This window comes from Hibiscus syriacus, unplaced genomic scaffold, assembly GCF_006381635.1.
Source record: "Hibiscus syriacus cultivar Baekdansim isolate YM2019G1 unplaced genomic scaffold, ASM638163v2 tig00110253_pilon, whole genome shotgun sequence".
Lineage (NCBI taxonomy): Eukaryota > Viridiplantae > Streptophyta > Magnoliopsida > Malvales > Malvaceae > Hibiscus > Hibiscus syriacus.
This window is the reverse complement of record NW_024062646.1, coordinates 307,034-326,769: the sequence shown is the minus strand read 5'-3', so window position 1 is coordinate 326,769 and position 19,736 is coordinate 307,034. Positions and strand designations below refer to the sequence as shown.

General features: G+C 35.7%; 2 protein-coding genes and 1 pseudogene across 4 annotated transcripts; all 3 read right to left on the bottom strand.

The window, feature by feature from the left end:
• Positions 1–1,070: 1,070 nt before the first annotated feature.
• On the bottom strand, positions 1,071–2,033 carry LOC120114880 (mitogen-activated protein kinase kinase 9-like). Its single transcript, XM_039135656.1, has one exon. It carries the CDS (start codon positions 2,031–2,033, stop codon positions 1,071–1,073), a length of 963 nt encoding a protein of 320 aa, XP_038991587.1.
• An 8,890-nt stretch (positions 2,034–10,923) lies between these two features.
• LOC120114898 lies at positions 10,924–12,337 on the bottom strand (annotated as a pseudogene).
• A 2,234-nt stretch (positions 12,338–14,571) lies between these two features.
• LOC120114897 (extra-large guanine nucleotide-binding protein 3-like) lies at positions 14,572–19,411 on the bottom strand. Of its 3 annotated transcripts, XM_039135675.1 has the most exons (9): positions 18,246–19,409; positions 18,036–18,173; positions 17,254–17,358; positions 16,971–17,156; positions 16,262–16,439; positions 15,878–16,122; positions 15,591–15,760; positions 14,854–15,444; positions 14,572–14,806 (listed from the first exon to the last, which is right to left on the bottom strand). In XM_039135675.1, exons 1-8 carry the CDS (start codon positions 19,233–19,235, stop codon positions 14,862–14,864), a joined length of 2,595 nt encoding a protein of 864 aa, XP_038991606.1. In that variant the 5' UTR covers positions 19,236–19,409; the 3' UTR covers positions 14,572–14,806; positions 14,854–14,861. The 3 variants fall into 3 exon arrangements, with proteins under 3 accessions (XP_038991606.1, XP_038991607.1, XP_038991605.1); XM_039135676.1 differs by having other exon boundaries at positions 14,572–15,444; positions 15,878–16,113; positions 18,246–19,411; XM_039135674.1 differs by having other exon boundaries at positions 14,572–15,444.
• Between the last annotated feature and the right edge of the window lie 325 nt (positions 19,412–19,736).

Below are 19,736 nucleotides of genomic sequence, written 5' to 3'. Positions count from 1 at the left end.
TATTTTCAAGTGATGATTTAACACTATAAGATTATGTTAAGTCAATCACTTTAAATTAAAAATAAATGTAAAATCTATCAGGAAGAGAAAAAGAAACTACAATTCTAACACAGAGAGAGAAGAGTACGTGCAAGGGGGAGAAAAGACAGACATTGCACGCTAGTGGGGGAGACAAAATCAATTTCATTTATTAATTTTTGTGTTATGTAAAATTTATGAATTGGGTGATCAGGGATGGTCACATGATCAAATCTAACGGGTTTTGATTTGACTCGATTTTATTGTATAAGATTTTTTGAATTTTTTTTTTAAATTTGAGTTTCGGTTAGGTCGAATCTTTTAGAAGGTAAGTTCGGGTCAAAGTTATAGTGAAAATATCCAACCCACTTAATTTGAAAAACGAAATAATTATACTTTATATAGTTAGGGATTATTGCATTAATACGTCATCTAAATATTATTTTTTTCAGTTAGATCATTATTTTATCAAATAAAATTAACATTTTTTTTATAAATATATTTATTTTGGGTTGATTCGGTTTCTAATTTTATCACGAAAGGCATATCGAATTTCGGATCGAGTGGAGTCACCCTAAACCTTAGTCAGGTCAAATTTTGAGTAGAGGATATATATATTTTGGATCAGATAGGATTGACCAAAAACACAACCCGACCCTACCATCCCCAATTGAGTTTATATATGTGCATTTAATTAATTCAAATTTATGATTGTTTAAGATTAAAAATAAAAAGAAATTTATAACTTATACATAATATAAAAATTAATATGTTTTTAAATTTTAAATTAGTTGTAGTTTTAAACTAATTAAAAATGTGAATAATTATAAACAAATTAAAATTATTCTAAAAAAAGATGCAAAAAGTCTGGAAAACTATGTGATTTAGGTTATTGATCATTTTTAATATAATGAATCTAACTGCTTCAGATAAAGAAAGAATATTAAAAAAAAGGATAAAGAAAAAGCCGATTGCATATTTAATTTTTGTCTATACAAAAGAACTTAACCACCTAATACCAAATCTCACAATCTGAATTCCGTCGGGTCGATTCAATTATCGGCGGCTGGATATTTGTTCAAAAACCGATGTTCCAAAAGCTCAGAGGCAGTCCACCTCTTACTAGACTCCTTCTGCAAGCAACATTCCATGAAGTTCCGGAACTCATCGGAAGCACCAAGTGGCAAAACAGGCGGTTCGCCGAAGCATATCGAGACCATCAAAGTAGCCCAGTCGGGTTTTTGACCCGCCGGGATATACGGAAAGTGACCCACGTAAAGCTCCATCAAAGTAAGCCCTAAACTCCAGATATCGCCGAGGAATCCATCGTAGTTACCTCCGTTAGCGTCCGGATCGAACCGTTCCGGACTCATGTAAGCGCAGGTTCCGACGTAGGAATTGCATGCTTCCAGCGTCCGTGACATTATCTTGCTGACTCCGAAATCGGCGATCTTAACTTCCATTTTCTTGTTCACCAACAGATTGGAAGGCTTGAGGTCTCGATGAATTATCTTATGGCTATGCAAGTAACTCAATCCTTTTAGAATCTGCCTCGTTATATGAGCAAGTTCGGGCTCTGAGAAAGTTCCCTTGTTACGAAGAACAGTATCTAAAGTTCCAGCGTCCATGTACTCCATCAAAATTGCAACATCCCCAGAAGGTTTCTCGTAGGTTTCGTAGCAACGAACCACGTAAGGCGAATCAGTCTTTCGTAGAATATCCATCTCTCTACAAACCCGTCGTCGTGCCGTCAGGTCGCAGTCACCATAAACAACTTTCAGTGCATAAATCTTGGAAGTCCGTTTGTGTTGGACTTTGTATACGGTGCCGCCGTTTCCGTGGCCGAGTACGCCGAGTCTCTCCAGCTCCGCTGCTGGGATTGTAACCGAAGAAGTGGCTACAGCGCTTGTGGTGGCAGATGGAGGAAGGTGGAGAGGGAAGCGGGGGCAAGAAACGTCCGGAATCGCAAGGCGAAGGCTGAGTTTAATCTGGCGTCGCTCGCGAACTATTGCCATGTGAAGGAAAAATATAGATTTTTTGGGACAAAAAGGAAAGAGTTGAGTTATATAACTGATGAAAGTCAACGAGGAAGGTGAGAGGATAGAGAGGAGAAGTGGGCCCCAATATTTTAAAATTATATTTGTTTATTATTTAGAAAGTAATATTTTATGTATTCGTGGGGAAGAAGTATTTAAATTGTGAGCATATTGTCATATGACTTGTTAGTCAAGCATACCGACTTTGTACTCTAAAACTTACACAGTTACACGACTTTTCTTTTTACTTTTTATCCTATTTCCACACAAATAAGCTATCCTACTAATTAAGACCGATTAAAAGAATTATTATTATTCTTAGAGATTATAAGTTTGAGCACCGGCGACTTAAAGGGTGATTAGACGTTCATTATCAAATGGTTGAGACTATTTAAAACATATATTACTTTATAATCATTTTAGTTTAATTAAAAAAACTCTATATTTAACTTTGTTTATTTAAGCACGATTTAAATTAGGGTTTACTTAGAGAAAAGGTGAAAAATTTCAAGATATTTTTAATCTTCTAACTTTTCTATTTCTTTTTAAAAAAATGTTAAAGATAAAATTTTAAGAAAATAAAATATTATTATAATAATATAAATTACCTTTTATTTAATATAATTTTTATCACATTATTATAATTTAATCGGGCATTTTACATATAATATGATATAAATCATAAAAATCAAATAATATATTGATGGGCTCCTAAACCTAGTGCAACCGGCATGCATTTTTTTTATTTTAATACCTAAAATTTAAAAAATCCAAGATAATATACGGTATTGATGTGGTATTTCAACCGCTATCCAAGTTGTGACACGTGTTAATGATATTAATATTTTAATCATTAAATAACCTATCAATGACCTAATTGCTTGTTCATATCGAAACTATGTATTAATTTGAGAATATTTTTATAAATTTTAGTAGTATAATTGTTAAAATAAAGTCTATGTATCGAGTTAAGAAAGTGACAACTCATCAACTATCAATTGATTTAGTAGAACGAAATATTAGATCTATTAACCAATGTTTGTAATTAAAGTTTTGATACGGAATAAATAAAATAGGTCGAAAGAGTCATATTTATAATAAAATATTATATTATTTGATTTAAATTAAGATGATTATAAAAAAAAAATAACCTATCAAACCAAACCTAAAATATATAAGAATGGTTTGCAGAAGGATAAGTCAATGGCTTATATTCATTCAGCATTTATAAATATAAATTATGAAAATCTACATTCCAACTTAAATATATTATAGATTAATAATAAATAAATAAAATCGTATCAATGGAAGAATAATTTATTTTATAAATTTCCAAAAAAATAAAAGAGTGATAAAAGATGTTATAAATTTTAAATGAAACAAATATTATTTTATTATGTGTATTATTAACGGATCAAGTTTTTTTAGATAATAGTAGTGTAGTGCATTAGTTGATACGGAGGAATATGGTGGGGTACAGCCATACAATTCATAGAGTTGCGGATCCGCATTAATTTTAATTAATAATTAATTATCTAATTAAAGTGCTCAACAGGGAAGATTTACGGGTGTACTTGGTTCGATTCGATTTTCATTAAAATATATAAACTGAGATCCGTTAGTTATATCTCTTTTGAATCTCACATTTTTTATAGTATGATTTTTGTGAGTATTTGTTGATTTTTTGGGTGATTTGTGCAGCTTCACAAGGTTGAGCTTCATATCTCACTCTCTCTAATTATTATTAAAAATTGCATATTATTTTTCCTAGTTGATTTGCCTTTTGTGGTTTATTCTAATTTTTTTTCAATCTAGGTTTAATTTCTCTTGAACACCCCTTTTTCCGGTTGTTTGTTCGGTGTTGAATTGAAACTTGATTAATAGCCTGAGAATTGTTTCATAGGGTTCTCTTCAATTTTTCCAGATCTTATTATAGCTGCATTTTTCTTTAGTGAATCATTAGTTTTTTTTTGAAATATAGGTCTGATTCTTCTTTGACACTCTGTCATATCCTTCCTTTGACACTCTTTAAAAGTTGTTCTTGTTCTTTTTCATCAGATCTTCTATCTTTCCCATTTTCCTATACTTCTCGTTTCAAAATTAAGATCTGGGTGTGTTTCATTTTGTGATTTACGGATCAATTTTTCTTTGCTTTTGCCGTGGGTATTGTTCTTCCTTTTTCCCGTTCCCCTTATATTTAAATTTGTTGAAGGAACAAAACTGCAGTTGAGTGTTTTTTTCCTACGTTTAATTTTACTGTTTAATCTTGAAAATACTACTTGTTTATGTTGATATTTTGTTTTTAGCCTAGTTTCAGTACAAGAAAACAGGAATTTACTTCTTCTGTTTCTGATTTGAGCTCTCGATTTGATTCTTTGGTGGCAATAAGCCATTTCTAATTTTTACCTGGACTGTTTAAGCTTGAAAATATCTACTTGTTTATGTAGAGCTTTTTCCGTCCCTTTTAACAATAGACTTTTAGCAATAATAATAACAATAGTATTTTATAAATTAAAATCCTATTAAGTAACAAACTAGGCTTCTTAGTACCCATCAATTATTTAGCGTTTTATTGGTGCATCTTCTATCTTCTTTAGATCCCTTTTTCATAGTTCCTCATAGCTTCGGCTAAAGATGATTACTTGAGGTCATGTCCTTCTTTTAGATCCCATAGAGCGTATAGGGGGCGGGCTCAACATAGTGATGTCAACGAGACTAGACTTAGAGTTTGTACGTTGAATCTAGGCACATTAAATGCTAGGCTACTGGAGCTGACCGACATACTAAGTAATAGGAAAATAGATTTTGTATGTATTCAAGAGACTAGGTGGAAAGGGGCTCGCTCCAGAGAGTGTAACGGGTACAAGTTGTGGTATTCAGGCGTAAATAACGCTAGAATTGGGGTGGGTATCTTGGTATCCTCTAAACTCAAGGAAAATGTAGTTGAAGTTTGTAGATACCGTGATAGGATCATAATGATTAAGGTTATTATAGAAGATGAAGTGGTGAATATCCTTTCAGTGTACGCCCCACACGTTGGCCTAGGGGAGGGTGAGAAACGTTGCTTCTGGGATTCGTTAGATGATGTACTTAGGAGCATCCCTGAGGACCAAAGAGTTTTCATATGGGGAGAATTCAATGGCCATATAGGTAATGAAATCGATGGGTATGCCGGTGTTCGTGGGGGTTTCAGTTTTGGTAGTAGGAACGATAAGGGGCGTACGTTGCTTGATTTTGTAACTGCACACGATATGGTGGTCACTAACTCATTATTTAACAAGAGAGATGTGAACTTGATTATGTTCCATAGCGGGGGACATTGTACCCAAATCGACTACATCCTGGTTCGAAGTCGGGATCGATGGGCTTGCATTGACTGTAAAGTGTTCCCTGAATAGGCATGTGCATCACAACACAGGTTGTTGGTTTTGGTGTTCCGCGTACGCCATGGGCGGAGCACTCATAGGAGGGCTACACTAAGTAAACCTAGGATCATTTGGAAAAACTTACATGGAGCGACAGCTGATGACTTTAGGATTAAGGTTTTGTCTCATACAGGTTTTGAAACTACAAACTCAAATAATACAGATATGTTATGGAAAAATATGGAAATTCCATCGGAGAGGTGGGCAAAAACACCCTTGGGTTGTCGACAGGGAAGACCAAGGAATATAAAGAATCGTGGTGGTGGAACGACGAAGTCCAAACTAAGGTGAAGACAAAGCAAACTTGCTTCAAGGAATTGCTACAATGCAATGACGACGAAGAAAGATCGAGAGCTAAACAAAGATACAAGGAGGTAAAGCGGGAAGCCAAGAAAACAGTGGCTAAAGCAAATGATAAGGCATACGAGAAAATGTACAAGAGATTAGACACCAAAGAATGAAAAAACGACATCTTCAGGCTTGCAAAATCCAGGGAGAATAGGAAAAAGGATCTAGGTAGCATTAGGTTTCTCAAGGACAATAATGGTGTTCTTTTAGTGAAAGATATGATATTAAGAGGGTTTGGGGTAGTTACTTCTTTGGCTTATTTAATAACGGCGCCTCTCCCTGCAGAGATAGTAACGTAGAAGGGTTAACCGACCATCATACTACGGCCAATGACTGCACTACAAGTAGGATTGGGATTGAGGAAGTCAAAATGGCCCTTAGAAAGATGGGGAGGGACAAAGTTGTCGGTCCAGATCAAATTCCTATCACTTTGTGGTTGACCCTAGGAGAAGAAGAAGTTAAGTGGTTGACTAACATCTTTAATATTATTTTAGAGAATGCCAAGATGTCAGAGGAGTGGAGAGAGTCTACAGTGATACCAATCTATAAGAATAAAGGAGATCCCCAACATTGAGGTAACTACAGAGGTATTAAACTACTCAGTCATACCATGAAACTATGGGAAAGAGTGATAGAGGCTAGGTTGAGACAGGTTACTAAGGTTTCGGAAAACCAATTTGGCTTTATGCCAAGCAGGTCTACTACGGAGGTGATTCATCTACTTCGACGGTTTATGGAGAAATATAGGAAAAAAATAGAGATCTTCACATGGCATTCATTGACCTTGAGAAGACGTATGATAGCGTACCGTGCGATACGATCTGGAAGACCTTGGAAACGAGACGGATCCCAACTGCTCATATCCGGGCGATTCGTGATATGTACTTTAGATCTACTACATACGTCAAGACTACAGTTGGCGACACCGAGGCATTCCCGGTAAAAATAGGACTCCACCAAGGGCCGGCTCTTTCCCTTACATCTTTGCCTTGATTATGGATGACATCTATTGTGCGACTCCATAAGGTGTTCCATGGTGTATGCTTTTCGCTGACGACATTGTCCTAATTGCTGAACCAAAAAATGAGTTGAATAGAAGACTTGCTACCTGGAAGACTACTTTGCAAGAAAAAGGTCTAAGGATCAATATTGAAAAGACATAGTTTTATGTTCAAACTTCAGTGGGAACCAAAACGATGAAGATGTAGAAGTATGCATCGAAGGATACGTTCTCCCCTCAAAGAATTGTTTCAAGTACCTAGTGTCTAATACATAAAGATGGGGGTGTAGATGATGACGTTACACACTGTATAAAGGCGGGATAGCTAAAGTGGAGGGCTGCTACTGGGGTTTTGAGTGACAAGAAGGTGCCTCTAAAAATCAAGGGAAAATTGTATAGAATGGCAATAAGACTAGCGCTGCTGTATGGATCAGAATGTTGGGCAATCAAGAAGGATCACTTAAGGAGGATGGAGGCCGCAGAAATGAGAATGCTTCGATGGACATGTGGTAGGACTCTGTGGGACATGACACCAAACTCTGCTATTGGGATGTCCTTAGGAGTGGTACTTGTATCTGAAAAATTAAGGGAGGGAAGACTACGGTGGTTTGGGCATGTCCTTAGGCCTCAACTGTCGGATGCGGTCAGAAAGGTAGAGTCGATTTCAATCGACAGTGCCAGAAGGAGAGGACGACCAAGGAGGAAGTGGGTAGACTGCTTGAGATCCGATTTGAAGAATTTATCACTTACGAGGACATGACCTCTGATAGGAAAGTATGGATACTTAAGACTAGGGTAGCCGAGTAGTGCGGGTCAACAACCATAGGGTATATCATCTCTGTCTTCTTTTTAATTGTCTTTGTTGTAATTTCCATTGCCTTAGTTTAGATTTTAATTCATTTTGACTTTATTCCTTCTCGTAGCTTGCTAGCGCTGACATGCGTGTATCTTTCTCATCATGTTTCCTCTTTTTAAATTAATCCAGGACTTACGTTTTCTGTCTATATACAGAGATTTTTAGGCAGAGTTTATTTGCAGGGATTACTTCCCATTACAGACGCGCATATGAATGACTGCATATGAAGATTGTTCAACTATGTATTTATTTATTTATTTATAAATGCATTGTATTTAATTTGTATTTTTTTTAAATTTTCTGAATTGCCGGAGGTCTTCCACGGAAGCTGCTCTCAACCTGGTGTTGGGGGCAGCCTACTAACCTACCTCTCCCTTACCCCATTGCATATGGGAATAGGGTTTTGTTGTTGTTGTTGTTGAATCCTACTTTACAGATAATAACATAACTTAATTTAAATTAATTTTTCGATTTTCTTAATTTCGTTGCTCCGACTTAATAAAGATTCATGAAGGACTAACTTAAGAATACCAAAGGCATATTCTGAACCTTTTATATTTATGCTTCCATAATTTAAACAGAATGGTTGTACCTTCACTTTACTATGCTCTGTCCAAATAGAAATGGCTATCCCTTGTTCCCATATATAATGAGGTAAGGGGGAGGTAAGAAAGTAGGTTGCCCCCAACATTAGGTTGAGAGCAGCTTCCGTAGGAGATCTCCAAATTATGAAATGCCCTCCATGTGACTCGATCCCACGACCTCAAGGTTAAGAACCTTGTGTTCTACCAACTGAGCTGGATGGTCATTTTGCTCTGTCCAAATAGACATACCACCAAACTTTTTATTTATTTTGAATAAAAAACATCAAAGATCAATAAATTATTTTAAATTATTATATTAATTGATAAAATTTCAAAAATTATAAACATGAATGGATCGAAGGGGACAGATAGAGACAGTCGCCCCTTGAAAATTTCAAATTATCATATATTTTAGATTTTTTTCTTTGTAATTTCTATTGATAATATGTTTTCGTCCTCTAAAGTTTTAAAAGTTCGTCTCCTCTTAAAATTTTAAAATTTTGTCTTACTAATATAAAATTTTGCATCCGTCTCTAGTTATAAATAATTTCGGTATAGTATAAAAATAATTAAAAGGAAAACAATATTTTTGCAATCGATATAAAAACTTTCTTCTTAAGCCTCTACAATGAAATAAAGCCCAAAACCCCAAATCCAATACGAAAATATTCCAACCCATTGATTCATCCTTCTCTCCAGATCGGCAAAATCCAACAACATTGACCCAACTCCTTAATAAATCTCACCGACTCACAAAACTAAATCAAATTTTACTTTTAAGAGGATTGCTATGGTTTTCTAGGGTCAACTATAAAATGATCAATTGATTATATGATATTGTTTTGTTGAGTCATTTGATATTAAAAGTTATAAAATGATCATCGAGTATTTATTATGTTTCAAACTCATTCTTTTCGTTAAAAAAATTAATTGTCATCTAAGCTAGACATTAACATGCTGACCGAGATATGATAGTCATTTGAGATTATGAGATTCGATTTTATTATATCTTAATTAGATTATTAACATTCAACTCAGATCGCCGTTAATTTTTTTAACAGAAAAGGACGTGTTTGAAGCATAATGAATATTTGAATAACTATTTTATAACTTTTAATAATCGATGGACTCAACAAAATAACTTTCTATAATCGAAAAACTATTTTATAATTTTTAATAGTAAACTTGTGGCCTATAATCAATAGACCGTTGTGTACTCTGTTTTTTTTTTGTAAGTGACCAGAACTTAAGAGTATACTTTTTTAGCTTCCACATCTTAAAGAATATGTTTAAATCTTATTTGTTTTAAAATTATTACTTTTATATTCTAATTAGTATAATTAAAATATATAGGGGTTGGAAGAAAATCTATAAAACAACTTAAAATCTTAAATCACAATCTTATGAATTGTATTTTATTTGTAGAGATTACTTCCCAGTACAGACGCGCATATGAAGACACATATGAAGACTGTTCAACTATGTATTTATTTATTTATTTATTTATGAATTATATTTTATCTTTATTTTTAATTTTCTTACTGCCGGAGGTCTTCCACAGAAGTTTCTCTCAACCTGACGTTGGGACAGCCTACTACCCTTTTGTATATGGGAATAGGGTTTTGTTGTTGTTGTTGGTGTAATCTTGTGAATATAATAAAAAATTGTATTTATTAAAGATTATTATAATTATATGTAATTAGATTTTGAGGTCTTCTAATTCAACGCTTTCTCATATGATTTGAACACAAAATTCAAATTACGCGCAGCTTAGCTTTGCTTGCTTCAGACTTGAGGCCTCGTCTTCGGTTCAGGGCATGCATCTAGATTATCAACCGGTTTGAATGCGTCAATTTGACGGTCCAAATCAAATTACGCTCTTCTTATTTTTTACTTGAAAAAAACAAAATTAATCAATCGATGAGGTTGTGCATTCACACTTTTAACGTTAGCGTCAACCCGTGCTTTTGTCACATCTAAATGTTGGCAAATCAAATCATTTTCATGCAAACTCAATGTTTGTTTTAATATTTAATAAACTCCTTTCTTTATGTCCGCTTTTGCTATGCTTTTGTGGTTGACCCGGAGTAGGTGTGGGTGATTAATAAGTTTAGCGGTTCGTTAGTTATTTAAATTTGATTAGGTTAAGATTCGATTAATGCTTGATTTAGATTGACTCGATTCGAAATTCGAACTCTATTCGAGATCTTAACGAGAGTCGATCAAGGATTAATCGATTCGATAAGTTCACGAGCAGTTTATTAATTTTTTTAAATAATTTTTCAATAATTATCTTTAAAAAAATTATTGTATTAAAAAAGTCCAAATAATAATTACTATTTTACTAATAGATAAAAAAAAGTTACATTATTAATTAATAATTATTACTAATTTACTGATATATTATTTTTTAATAAATAATAAATAATATTAAATTATTAATCCTAATCCGAACTTACTCGATAAATGTCCGTCAAGGATATTCTGCTAACAAATGTCCGGAACAGCTCTTGACAAGAATTTGATTTCCCAAATTTGCAGACAAGTCGATTTCGGTGTTGTTAAACGAAATGAACAAAAAACAACAAATTATTCTGTTAACAAATGTTATGTCTTAATTTTTTTTACAACAAATTGAAATCCCAAATGAATGAACCCAAGCATATATAGCTTGGATTTCCAAAGAATAAAGAATTTGTAACAATGAACGAGAAGAAAAATTCAAAAAGATCTCTTGATGTTCTTGAAATCCAGAGAATCAATACACTCCAATCCAGGTCTGTAAGGATTCAACAACTTCAAAAGCTCAGTTGCTTTCTCCTTGGTTTCACCGCTGCACCCAACTTGTATGAGCAACAAAAGCTTTTGAAATGCACCAACTTGAAGAGCTTCCATCAATACTTTTTCTTCACATTTGCTTAGCTTCCATATGGCCGAAACAGAGTACTCGGTTGCCAGTTCCGAAACACGCAATATCTTTTTGACAAGAACCGGCATTGCCAGAGAGTTATCGTAAGCAAATTCCCTCCCTCGTTTGGTTTCGCAGAGTTTGTCTATAACACCTAAAGCCCTCTCGCAGTAGCTCTTTTCGGATTCGATTATGGATTCTAATAGTAAAGAGACGAGACCCATTTCGACAAATTCAGCCTTGGTTTTCTCGTTTGGTGATGAAACCATGTGGTAAATCACCATGAGAGAAGCTTTCGTGATCGAAGGAGAAATTGGGTCTTTAATGAACTTGAATAGGATGCCATTGACTCCATCAATGGCGGCCAAGTGTTCTCCGTATAGCTGGTAGCAAGAAATAAGCTCTTTCATGATGTTAATGGAGTTTTGCTTCACTGAAACGTCGTTTGATTTCAAAAACCAAACCATGCAACGCAAAGAAGGTTTTGATCCAAGGAACAATTGAGCTTCTCGAGCAAGTGGGAACATCCAGTTCATTACATACAATATTTCCTCCAACACATTGGCATTCTTCTCCAACGAGTGGCTTGCGAATGCGTCGAACGCAGCGGCGAGGACTCCGGCGGCATCGTTCGCGACAATGCATCGCCTGTTTCGCTCGCTTTCGAGACCCCATTTTTTGATTTTATGAACGGAAACCAGACAGTCACATCGGTCCAATCGTCTCTTCGAATCGGTAACCGAAAATAGAACCTCGGAGACCTCGGCTGAGCTGACGGGGATTCTCGGCGTCGGGATCCTTTTCAATGCCATGGCTCCGATTCTCCACACACCAATCTTGGATCATTTTCCTGAGAGAATGATTGGGTATCTGATCGAAACTTGTAAGGACTTGATTCGTAACAGGGCAGGTGAAATTCCCATCTTCGAGCCATTTCTCGATGCTTTCTCGATCGTAAGTCGTCCCAGAAGATATAGTCACCGGATCCTTCATAAGATCAAGAGCTATTGGGCAAATGAAATGCCTGGGGATCTCAAGCTCCATATGATGCACTTTTTTATCTCCATTTCCGGGTTTTCTTTTTCTCCAACTGAAAACCATTGCCACAGGTAAAGCGAATGAATTCAAAGGCAAAGGGATTAATTTGTTCTTGATTTTGTGAAGGATAAAGGGAGCTTCTTGAGGTTTATATATTGAGCTGAATCTGGGATCTTTTACACGGTGTTCAAAGTCCAGACTTGAACACGAAAGGATGGTTGAAGATTGAGAAGCGTTCAAATTGGATTATTGGTAATAAAACCCTAATGCTACGAAATTAATTTAAGGTTTTAGGGGATGCGAGTGTTGAATTTTGACCATTGAAAAAGACAAAAAAAAACATTTTTTTTGTAGGAGTTGGACTGGAAATGGTAAAACATAAAAACACTGCCCTTTTCCCTTAGCTTGTTTGAACATGTTTTGAGGTTGCGGGTTTGACGGGTCGACTTGGATTGTCTCGGTCTTATATCTGAATTATTCGTCTCTTATGGACCGACCCTGAAAACCTACCCCTTCGAGATTGATTTATTTGGTATATAATTAATTTTTTTTATTAATCACTAATATATGATATATTGAACGACTAATTCAGATCGACTATTGCAGAGACAAAGATGACCGTTCTAACCCAGTTTATTCTATTTACAAATGTCAATATTCGAACTCCTAATATTACTTAAAAAATCTAGTGTCTTATCTCATTACATCAACTAGTTGTTGGTACATTATATATAATTAAATTTGAATATAATAGAACGGGACTGGCTACTTCCCTTAGGGTGTGTTTGGGGGAATGTGTCACATTCCCCCGTTTGGTTGGCCGGGAATATCATTCCTAGTAATCTTACATTACCAATAGTAGATTTTTTGGGGTATATTACCAGTAATGTCATTACCTCCCTTTCCTTGGGTATTATTGGATTATCGGCGTTTTGGACTAAAATGCTCTTAAAAAAAATTCTTTAAAAAATATCCTTATTCTGTCATTGAATAATAAAAATTCTACGAAGGTTAAATTATAAATTTATCCTTAAACTATTTTAGATTTACAAAAAAAAGTCTATAATTAAAATTTTATATAAAGTTCAAGAGTTAAAATAAAATTTTACCCTTTCATTAAACCTTTTTATATTTTCAATTTTGTAAAAAAAAATTACATAAATTATATAAATTTAATTTTTTTAAAGGAAATATATAAATAGTTTTCAATTTGTTAAAAAAACAAATATATAATAAGGATAATTTGATCAAATATACATTCCAATAATCTTTTATTCCTTTAACCAAACACGATAATCTTGCATTCCTGCTAAAGCAACCAAACACAAAATACAACATTCTCAGTAATCCTATTCCCTGATAATCTTTTATTCCCACTGTTAATCTTACATTCCGTGAACCAAACACACCCCTTAGTTTCCAGTCCTGACCATCTAAACCATGTCTGGATAGCTAACACGCTGCTTGGCCTACCTGTTTCAAGCTAATGTCATTGTTGACTTGTAATATGGGCTGATCCAACCAACATCCTTATTCAAACTCTATCAAACAAAGTTTTTATATGTGGGTAAACTATGTCAAAGGTCACTTACCTTAAGGGTTTGTATCAGTTTATCTTTGAACTTTAAATCGATTCAGTTTTAGCATTAAATTTTAGTTTCAGGTTCAATTTAAGTATGAGGCTGTTAAACCATTAATAATCGGATGACGTGACAGTCTGATACTAATGAGAGATGACGTTGAAGCTAAAGAAATGATTTTTTATTCCACATCATCATCTCCTTCATCAAAATTAGGGTTTTTTCCCTCATCTATTTTTACCTATCACTAGAAATCGTCATATTTTGATGCCTTCTGAGACACCTTAAACAACGATAAAATTATCTCATCATTATTTATCACTGCAAAATACAAATGTTTTGATATTGATCTTGTCGTAAATGATGACCAGTGATTGATCGACAATGATGACTGAAGGAGTTGATGATTTTATATAAGGACCAAATTGATACACAAACTAAGTTTAATATCTACAATTGAAGTATTTTAAAGTTTAGTAACAAATCAATACGAGAACTAAAGTTTACAGGAATCATCACACTGTTAACAGTTTAACCCAATGTCCTAATTGAACTCGAAACTAAAGTTCAATGTGAAAATTGAAGTAATTTTAAGTTGAGTGATATTCAATGTATTTGCTACATTTAGTTAAAATTGTGGCGATAATTGATCATATACTTGGCCTAAATATGCAAGAATTGTTTAATCAATCGTCCTTAAGCCTAATAAGATATAATAAATAGGCGAGCATGGACAGAGAGCAGGAAACTATGCAACATTATTGTTATAAAAATATAGTTTATCTACAAAGGAATAGGATTGCATCCCAATGGTTCCATGTCCAACAAATGAACTATACAGATATACACATTATTATACCTAAAATTAAATGACTGAAATAAGAATGTGCATGTCCCAGAAGAATATGTTAAAAGAAATGGGTAAGCAACCGTCACCAAAGATGTTTGTTCCATCTGCTGCAGAATCTCTGATGAATCCATCACACATCAGACATTACCAGCCTTGCCAAGTTAATCTTTAGTAGTAGAGGATCAATTTGCAACATGTTGGCTTTGTGATTACTGGGATTATTCCTTCCTTATAAACGGAGACGAACTGTATTCCGTACTGTAAAACGAATCTTCGCCGTTGACGTCATACATATTATCATTCTTTTCTTCATCCCATTTCAGTACCTCCCTTATATATTTAAATGCCTCGTCAATCGATCTGCGATCTCTGCCTCTAGTCTGCCAAACGAACAGCTTTCTGCCGCATATCGAATAATACAGCTCCTTGAATTTCACCGCCACGTAATAGTACGCTTGTTGTGCCAGGGCCTGTTGATTGTGATGAGGCTTCAAGGGGCTAAAATCCCTGAACCACTCGCAAGTGGACAATGGGATCCGGTTTATCTTCTCCTCCAAGGCATCATATTTGGTCAGCAAAAGCACGAAAGTGATGTCCCTAAAAGACGGGTGGTTCACCAGACTCTCGAACATATCTCTGCTTGCCAACATTTTGTTATAGACGGGGCCTGTACCATGGGACCACATCTCGTTGTAATCACTCAAACCAACACAGAAAATCACCGCACGTACGTCTTCAAACATTTCCAGCCATTTGCAACCATCGTGCAGACCCTTGGAATTGATTCGAATCAGTTGGTACCTAAGGCAACAGAGATTGCCAACAAAAAATACATGGAACAGTTACTTTCAGTACAAGAGGAGGAAAAATCATATATTATGTATCACTATATATATTTCATTGGTAAAAATGGTATTATGCTGCCATCAGAGGGGAAAAGGTTCTACTTGGTCAAGGAAGGAGGGCATTCAAAGTTTTCGTTGTATACTTCGGACATGGGGCTCCTATCATCAAATGAGAATTCAATGGAGGCAAGACCATTACTCTGAGTAACTCCCTCCGCATACAATATATCCTTTTCTGAAGGTTCATACTCATTACTCGATATTTCAACAGCCTGCAGGGAAACAACGAAGAATAACGGCTGGCTAAAGAGAGGAAAACAATGAAGAAAAATAAACCTAGTTAACTGATAAATGTTCATAAACCACAACCATGAAATGATGTTTCATACCTTTTCCAAAAAGTATTTGGCAACATCTGGAAGATGAGGCAGCTCCTCACTTCTCTTGTACGTTTCCTGAATGGCAGGATCCTTCCAGATCTCATCTACAATAGGTGCATACTCACGGGTTGCAGCGGGAAAGAATGCTTCCAAGTCTCCCATAGCCGTAATATCCAATAACCAATCAGAAAAATGCTTCAACCTTGGGTTAATTGAAAAGATACACTGATCAGTTCCATCGACTCCTGTTTCATCTGAATTCAATACTAAGTTATAATACTAAACTTATCTATTAAGGAAGAACGGTTAAATTGACAGAAAAGAGCAGCGGTTAAATTGATATAATAAAATCAGGATAAAAACATGGGAAATGAGATGCAGTAATATTGAGACCTGAAGCAGAATTTTCAGCATCAGAATTATTAGTTCTTAACTCCAGTAAAGCTTCTTCTTCAAATCTCTCTCGTCCTTCAAGTAATACACTTAGATACTTGTACATGTTACTTTGAATCATATGCTTAATGCTCTGCATCTCGTCTGGAGAGAACCCATTTCCATATAAAAACTTTGCCTGTTCAATGGATTGAAAGAAAATGTGTTACAAAAAAGAAAAGAAAAGAACATTCATTCTGGCATAAGAAAGGTTGACGATGGTAAGGATCCTATACATGGCCAAATCACTCAATACAGCCCCTCTAGTTTTATTTCAAGACATTTAATCCCCCCTTCTCTCTACACACACACACGCTGGCTAGTAAAACTATAAACACCAATACCATGTAGCATAACCATGAACACCAAGTTATATTAACAAAAAACATCCTTAAAACCCCACAGCAGGATGATTTGCAGCAGAACAAGGGTTGCATTTTAAGTTAAAACCACATTTTCCAAGAGTAAGAACAAGACCAGAACAAATATATAAAGGAAGGATCAGACAGATGCTGGAAGGCAACAAACGACAATAAGTATTTTACCAAATCATGAGAAGAAAGCTTGGTTAATAATAATGGAACTTATATAAACGAATGAACAGTCATAGAAGCAGGAGAAATGAAAGTAACATGGATGCAGTAAAAACAGTTCAAAACGAAAACCATGCCTGCTTGAAGATGGTACTGGTACCAGATCCTTCCAACCCAAACAATAGCAACTTCTGTACCCTTCCCTGCTCCAGAGACTCAGGCACTGTCCTCCCTGAAAAGGTAGTTGGATCTTCTTGTGGCCCATGAGGATTTGCAGGTGGTACAGGCAGTGAAAACAATGAACAACAGAAACGAGTAAAAGCCTGCCTACCAAAAATCAAACTATACTGAATAAAAAAATCAATTCAACCACTGCCTGAATTCTAGAACTTATATTTGACGTAAAGTTTACAAGAGAACCTTTTCCCATATCTTTCCCCTGATGTTATTTTGACCTTCTTCCTCATAAGATCCATCTTCGTATACCCAGAAATGAGTATCCCTGGGGCATTGTACCTTTGCCAGCTGAAATAAAATTAAAGTAAAAATCGAACCAAAATATTTATACAAAGTAGTGTGTCTGCTGAAAAGAGAAGCAACCAACTGCACCCATCAGAATGAGGAGTTATCCTTTAGAGACTAGAGAAATAATACACTGAGAAATGCAATGCTATCCTTCACCCTATATAAGACTATAATCACAGGCATGCCGAGTTCAGATTCAGTCCTTTAGTTAAGTTACAAGTTTCCATAAAGAGGTAGAAAGAGGAAGCAAAAGCATGTTGCAGTTTATGACAGTCAATCTGTTGCTTGACGACCTTAGGGTTTTGCACTTAATAGCAAAACTGCCTTAATTATTTCTAACGACTAACAAAGGGATGCGTAGACACATCTTTCTCAAGACTAACAAAAATTGTAAAACACTACATAGTAACTAATTAGTCAGAGAACATCCATTACATCTGAGAGCTAAGGTGTGAACAACAATACTCACTCTGCCCAAACTTGCATGTCACTAAGTATATGCGTCATTATATGCCGAACACATGCAATTGAATATGGTTAGTAAAAATCTCATCTTTAAAGGGAATGTATTAGTTATTAATAAGGACATAAGTGTTAAAAAAACTTACAGAAGATATGAAATAGTGAAATCATTGTATGTAACAGATGGCATGTAATACAAAGAAAAAGTTAAGTACCTTCAACACTCTAAGCTCGATCTTAGTGATTTCCCGGCCATTGATGTAAACCCTTGTATTCCCATTGCTAGCATCCTTTTTCAGCTTATTACCAATATTCAACTTAGAACTAATTATCCTGTCAGGCTTTTCCCCTTCCTGAAATTCAATTCAAAGTTCAAACACATGAAATAAAAGCAACAACAATATCTTTTGAATCCAAAAATTTACCTTTCCCCACAATCCAGAATCCTTATCATACCAGTACCTTCCAGGCTTCAACTTTTGAGGTGGTAGTGCACACCCTAAAAGCTCAGCCAATTCTTCATGATTCAATTGTCTCCCATTAACAACCAACTGCTCAGGCCTCAATTGATTGGCAGCACACTCCTTCTCAGCCTTCATTATTTGCTTAACCTCCAAAACACTACAAAGTTTCCTCAAAAGCCTGGAACTTTTCCCAAGTCTAGGCCTCTTGGATTCATCAATAGGCTTCCCGATGCAACTTACGCACTTCCTTCCTTCAGGCATAGACCCCATGGCCTTGAGCAAGCAATTGCTACAATACCTCGCATCACAAACCAAACACGCCTCTCTTTCCTTCAATCTACTCCGTTTCTCACACCTGATGCAAACTCCTCTCTTCTTCTCCTTCCTAACCCGACCCGTTTCCACATTCTCCACAGAAGCAGCAGCATCCGCTACGCTGGAAGAAGAAGAATACCCGTCGTCTTCGTCATCATCTTCTTCGTCATCATTTTCCGATTCTTTCGGCGTGTTAAACGTCACTACAGCATTCTTCTTATCAACTGGTAGCAGCGGAGGAGTCGGTGGCGGCGGAGACTTCTCAACCTCGATCTCGGAATCGTAATTGCCGTTACGAGAATCAATCTGGGATCTTGAAGCGGAGGACAGTCTCTGGCTTTCAAGGGGGCTTCCATTTCTGACAGCATACCGATTCTTTTTAAAGCTGGAGAATTTGGGTTTACTGGGGATCGAAGCGGCGACGGGAATCGAGGAGGTATCATAAACGGAGAGCGAACCGAGATCGAGTGGATCAACTCGAGGGACATCATAAGGAATCGGAGGGCCTTCGTATTCAATAGCGATGGAATAATCGAGATGATCTTCGTCGGGTAACGGAGCTCCCACAGGTAACATTCTTCTGATCACATCTTCCCAAGCTTTGTTATCTTCCTCTGCTTCTTTAGATGCTTCCATTGAACGGTGAGTCCGAGTCCGAGCTTCCTTGTACAGCTCAGGAAGATGAAGATGAAGATGAAGGAGGTGCCAGCTGAGGCAGCCGTTATGGAGTTGGCGAAAAGTAAACGGGGGAAGGTTTAACGCTGAAGATTCAGTCCGTTATATTTGACGCCTTCAGAGTAGGACTCTGTTTGATCCGAGTTCGAGTTTGAAATCAGTAAATTTATTCTAAAAACATCCAACTGCAAAAATGAAATTTAGAGAAAACAAGTGGACGTGGGGACTACACACTACACATATATTAATATTTGGAAAATTACAAATAAGTGCAACTTACCTTAATATTTGGATTTTGTTACAACTTTATCTCAATCCTTAATTATGAATTATATAAGTTGAATTTATGAAATTTAAAAGGAATTTACTTGTATCAAGATCGTTTGAGAACTTTTTATTTGAGACTCTCTCGGTTTTCGACTTAATAAGAGAAAATTAAAGTCGAGTCTATACTTCTTATCA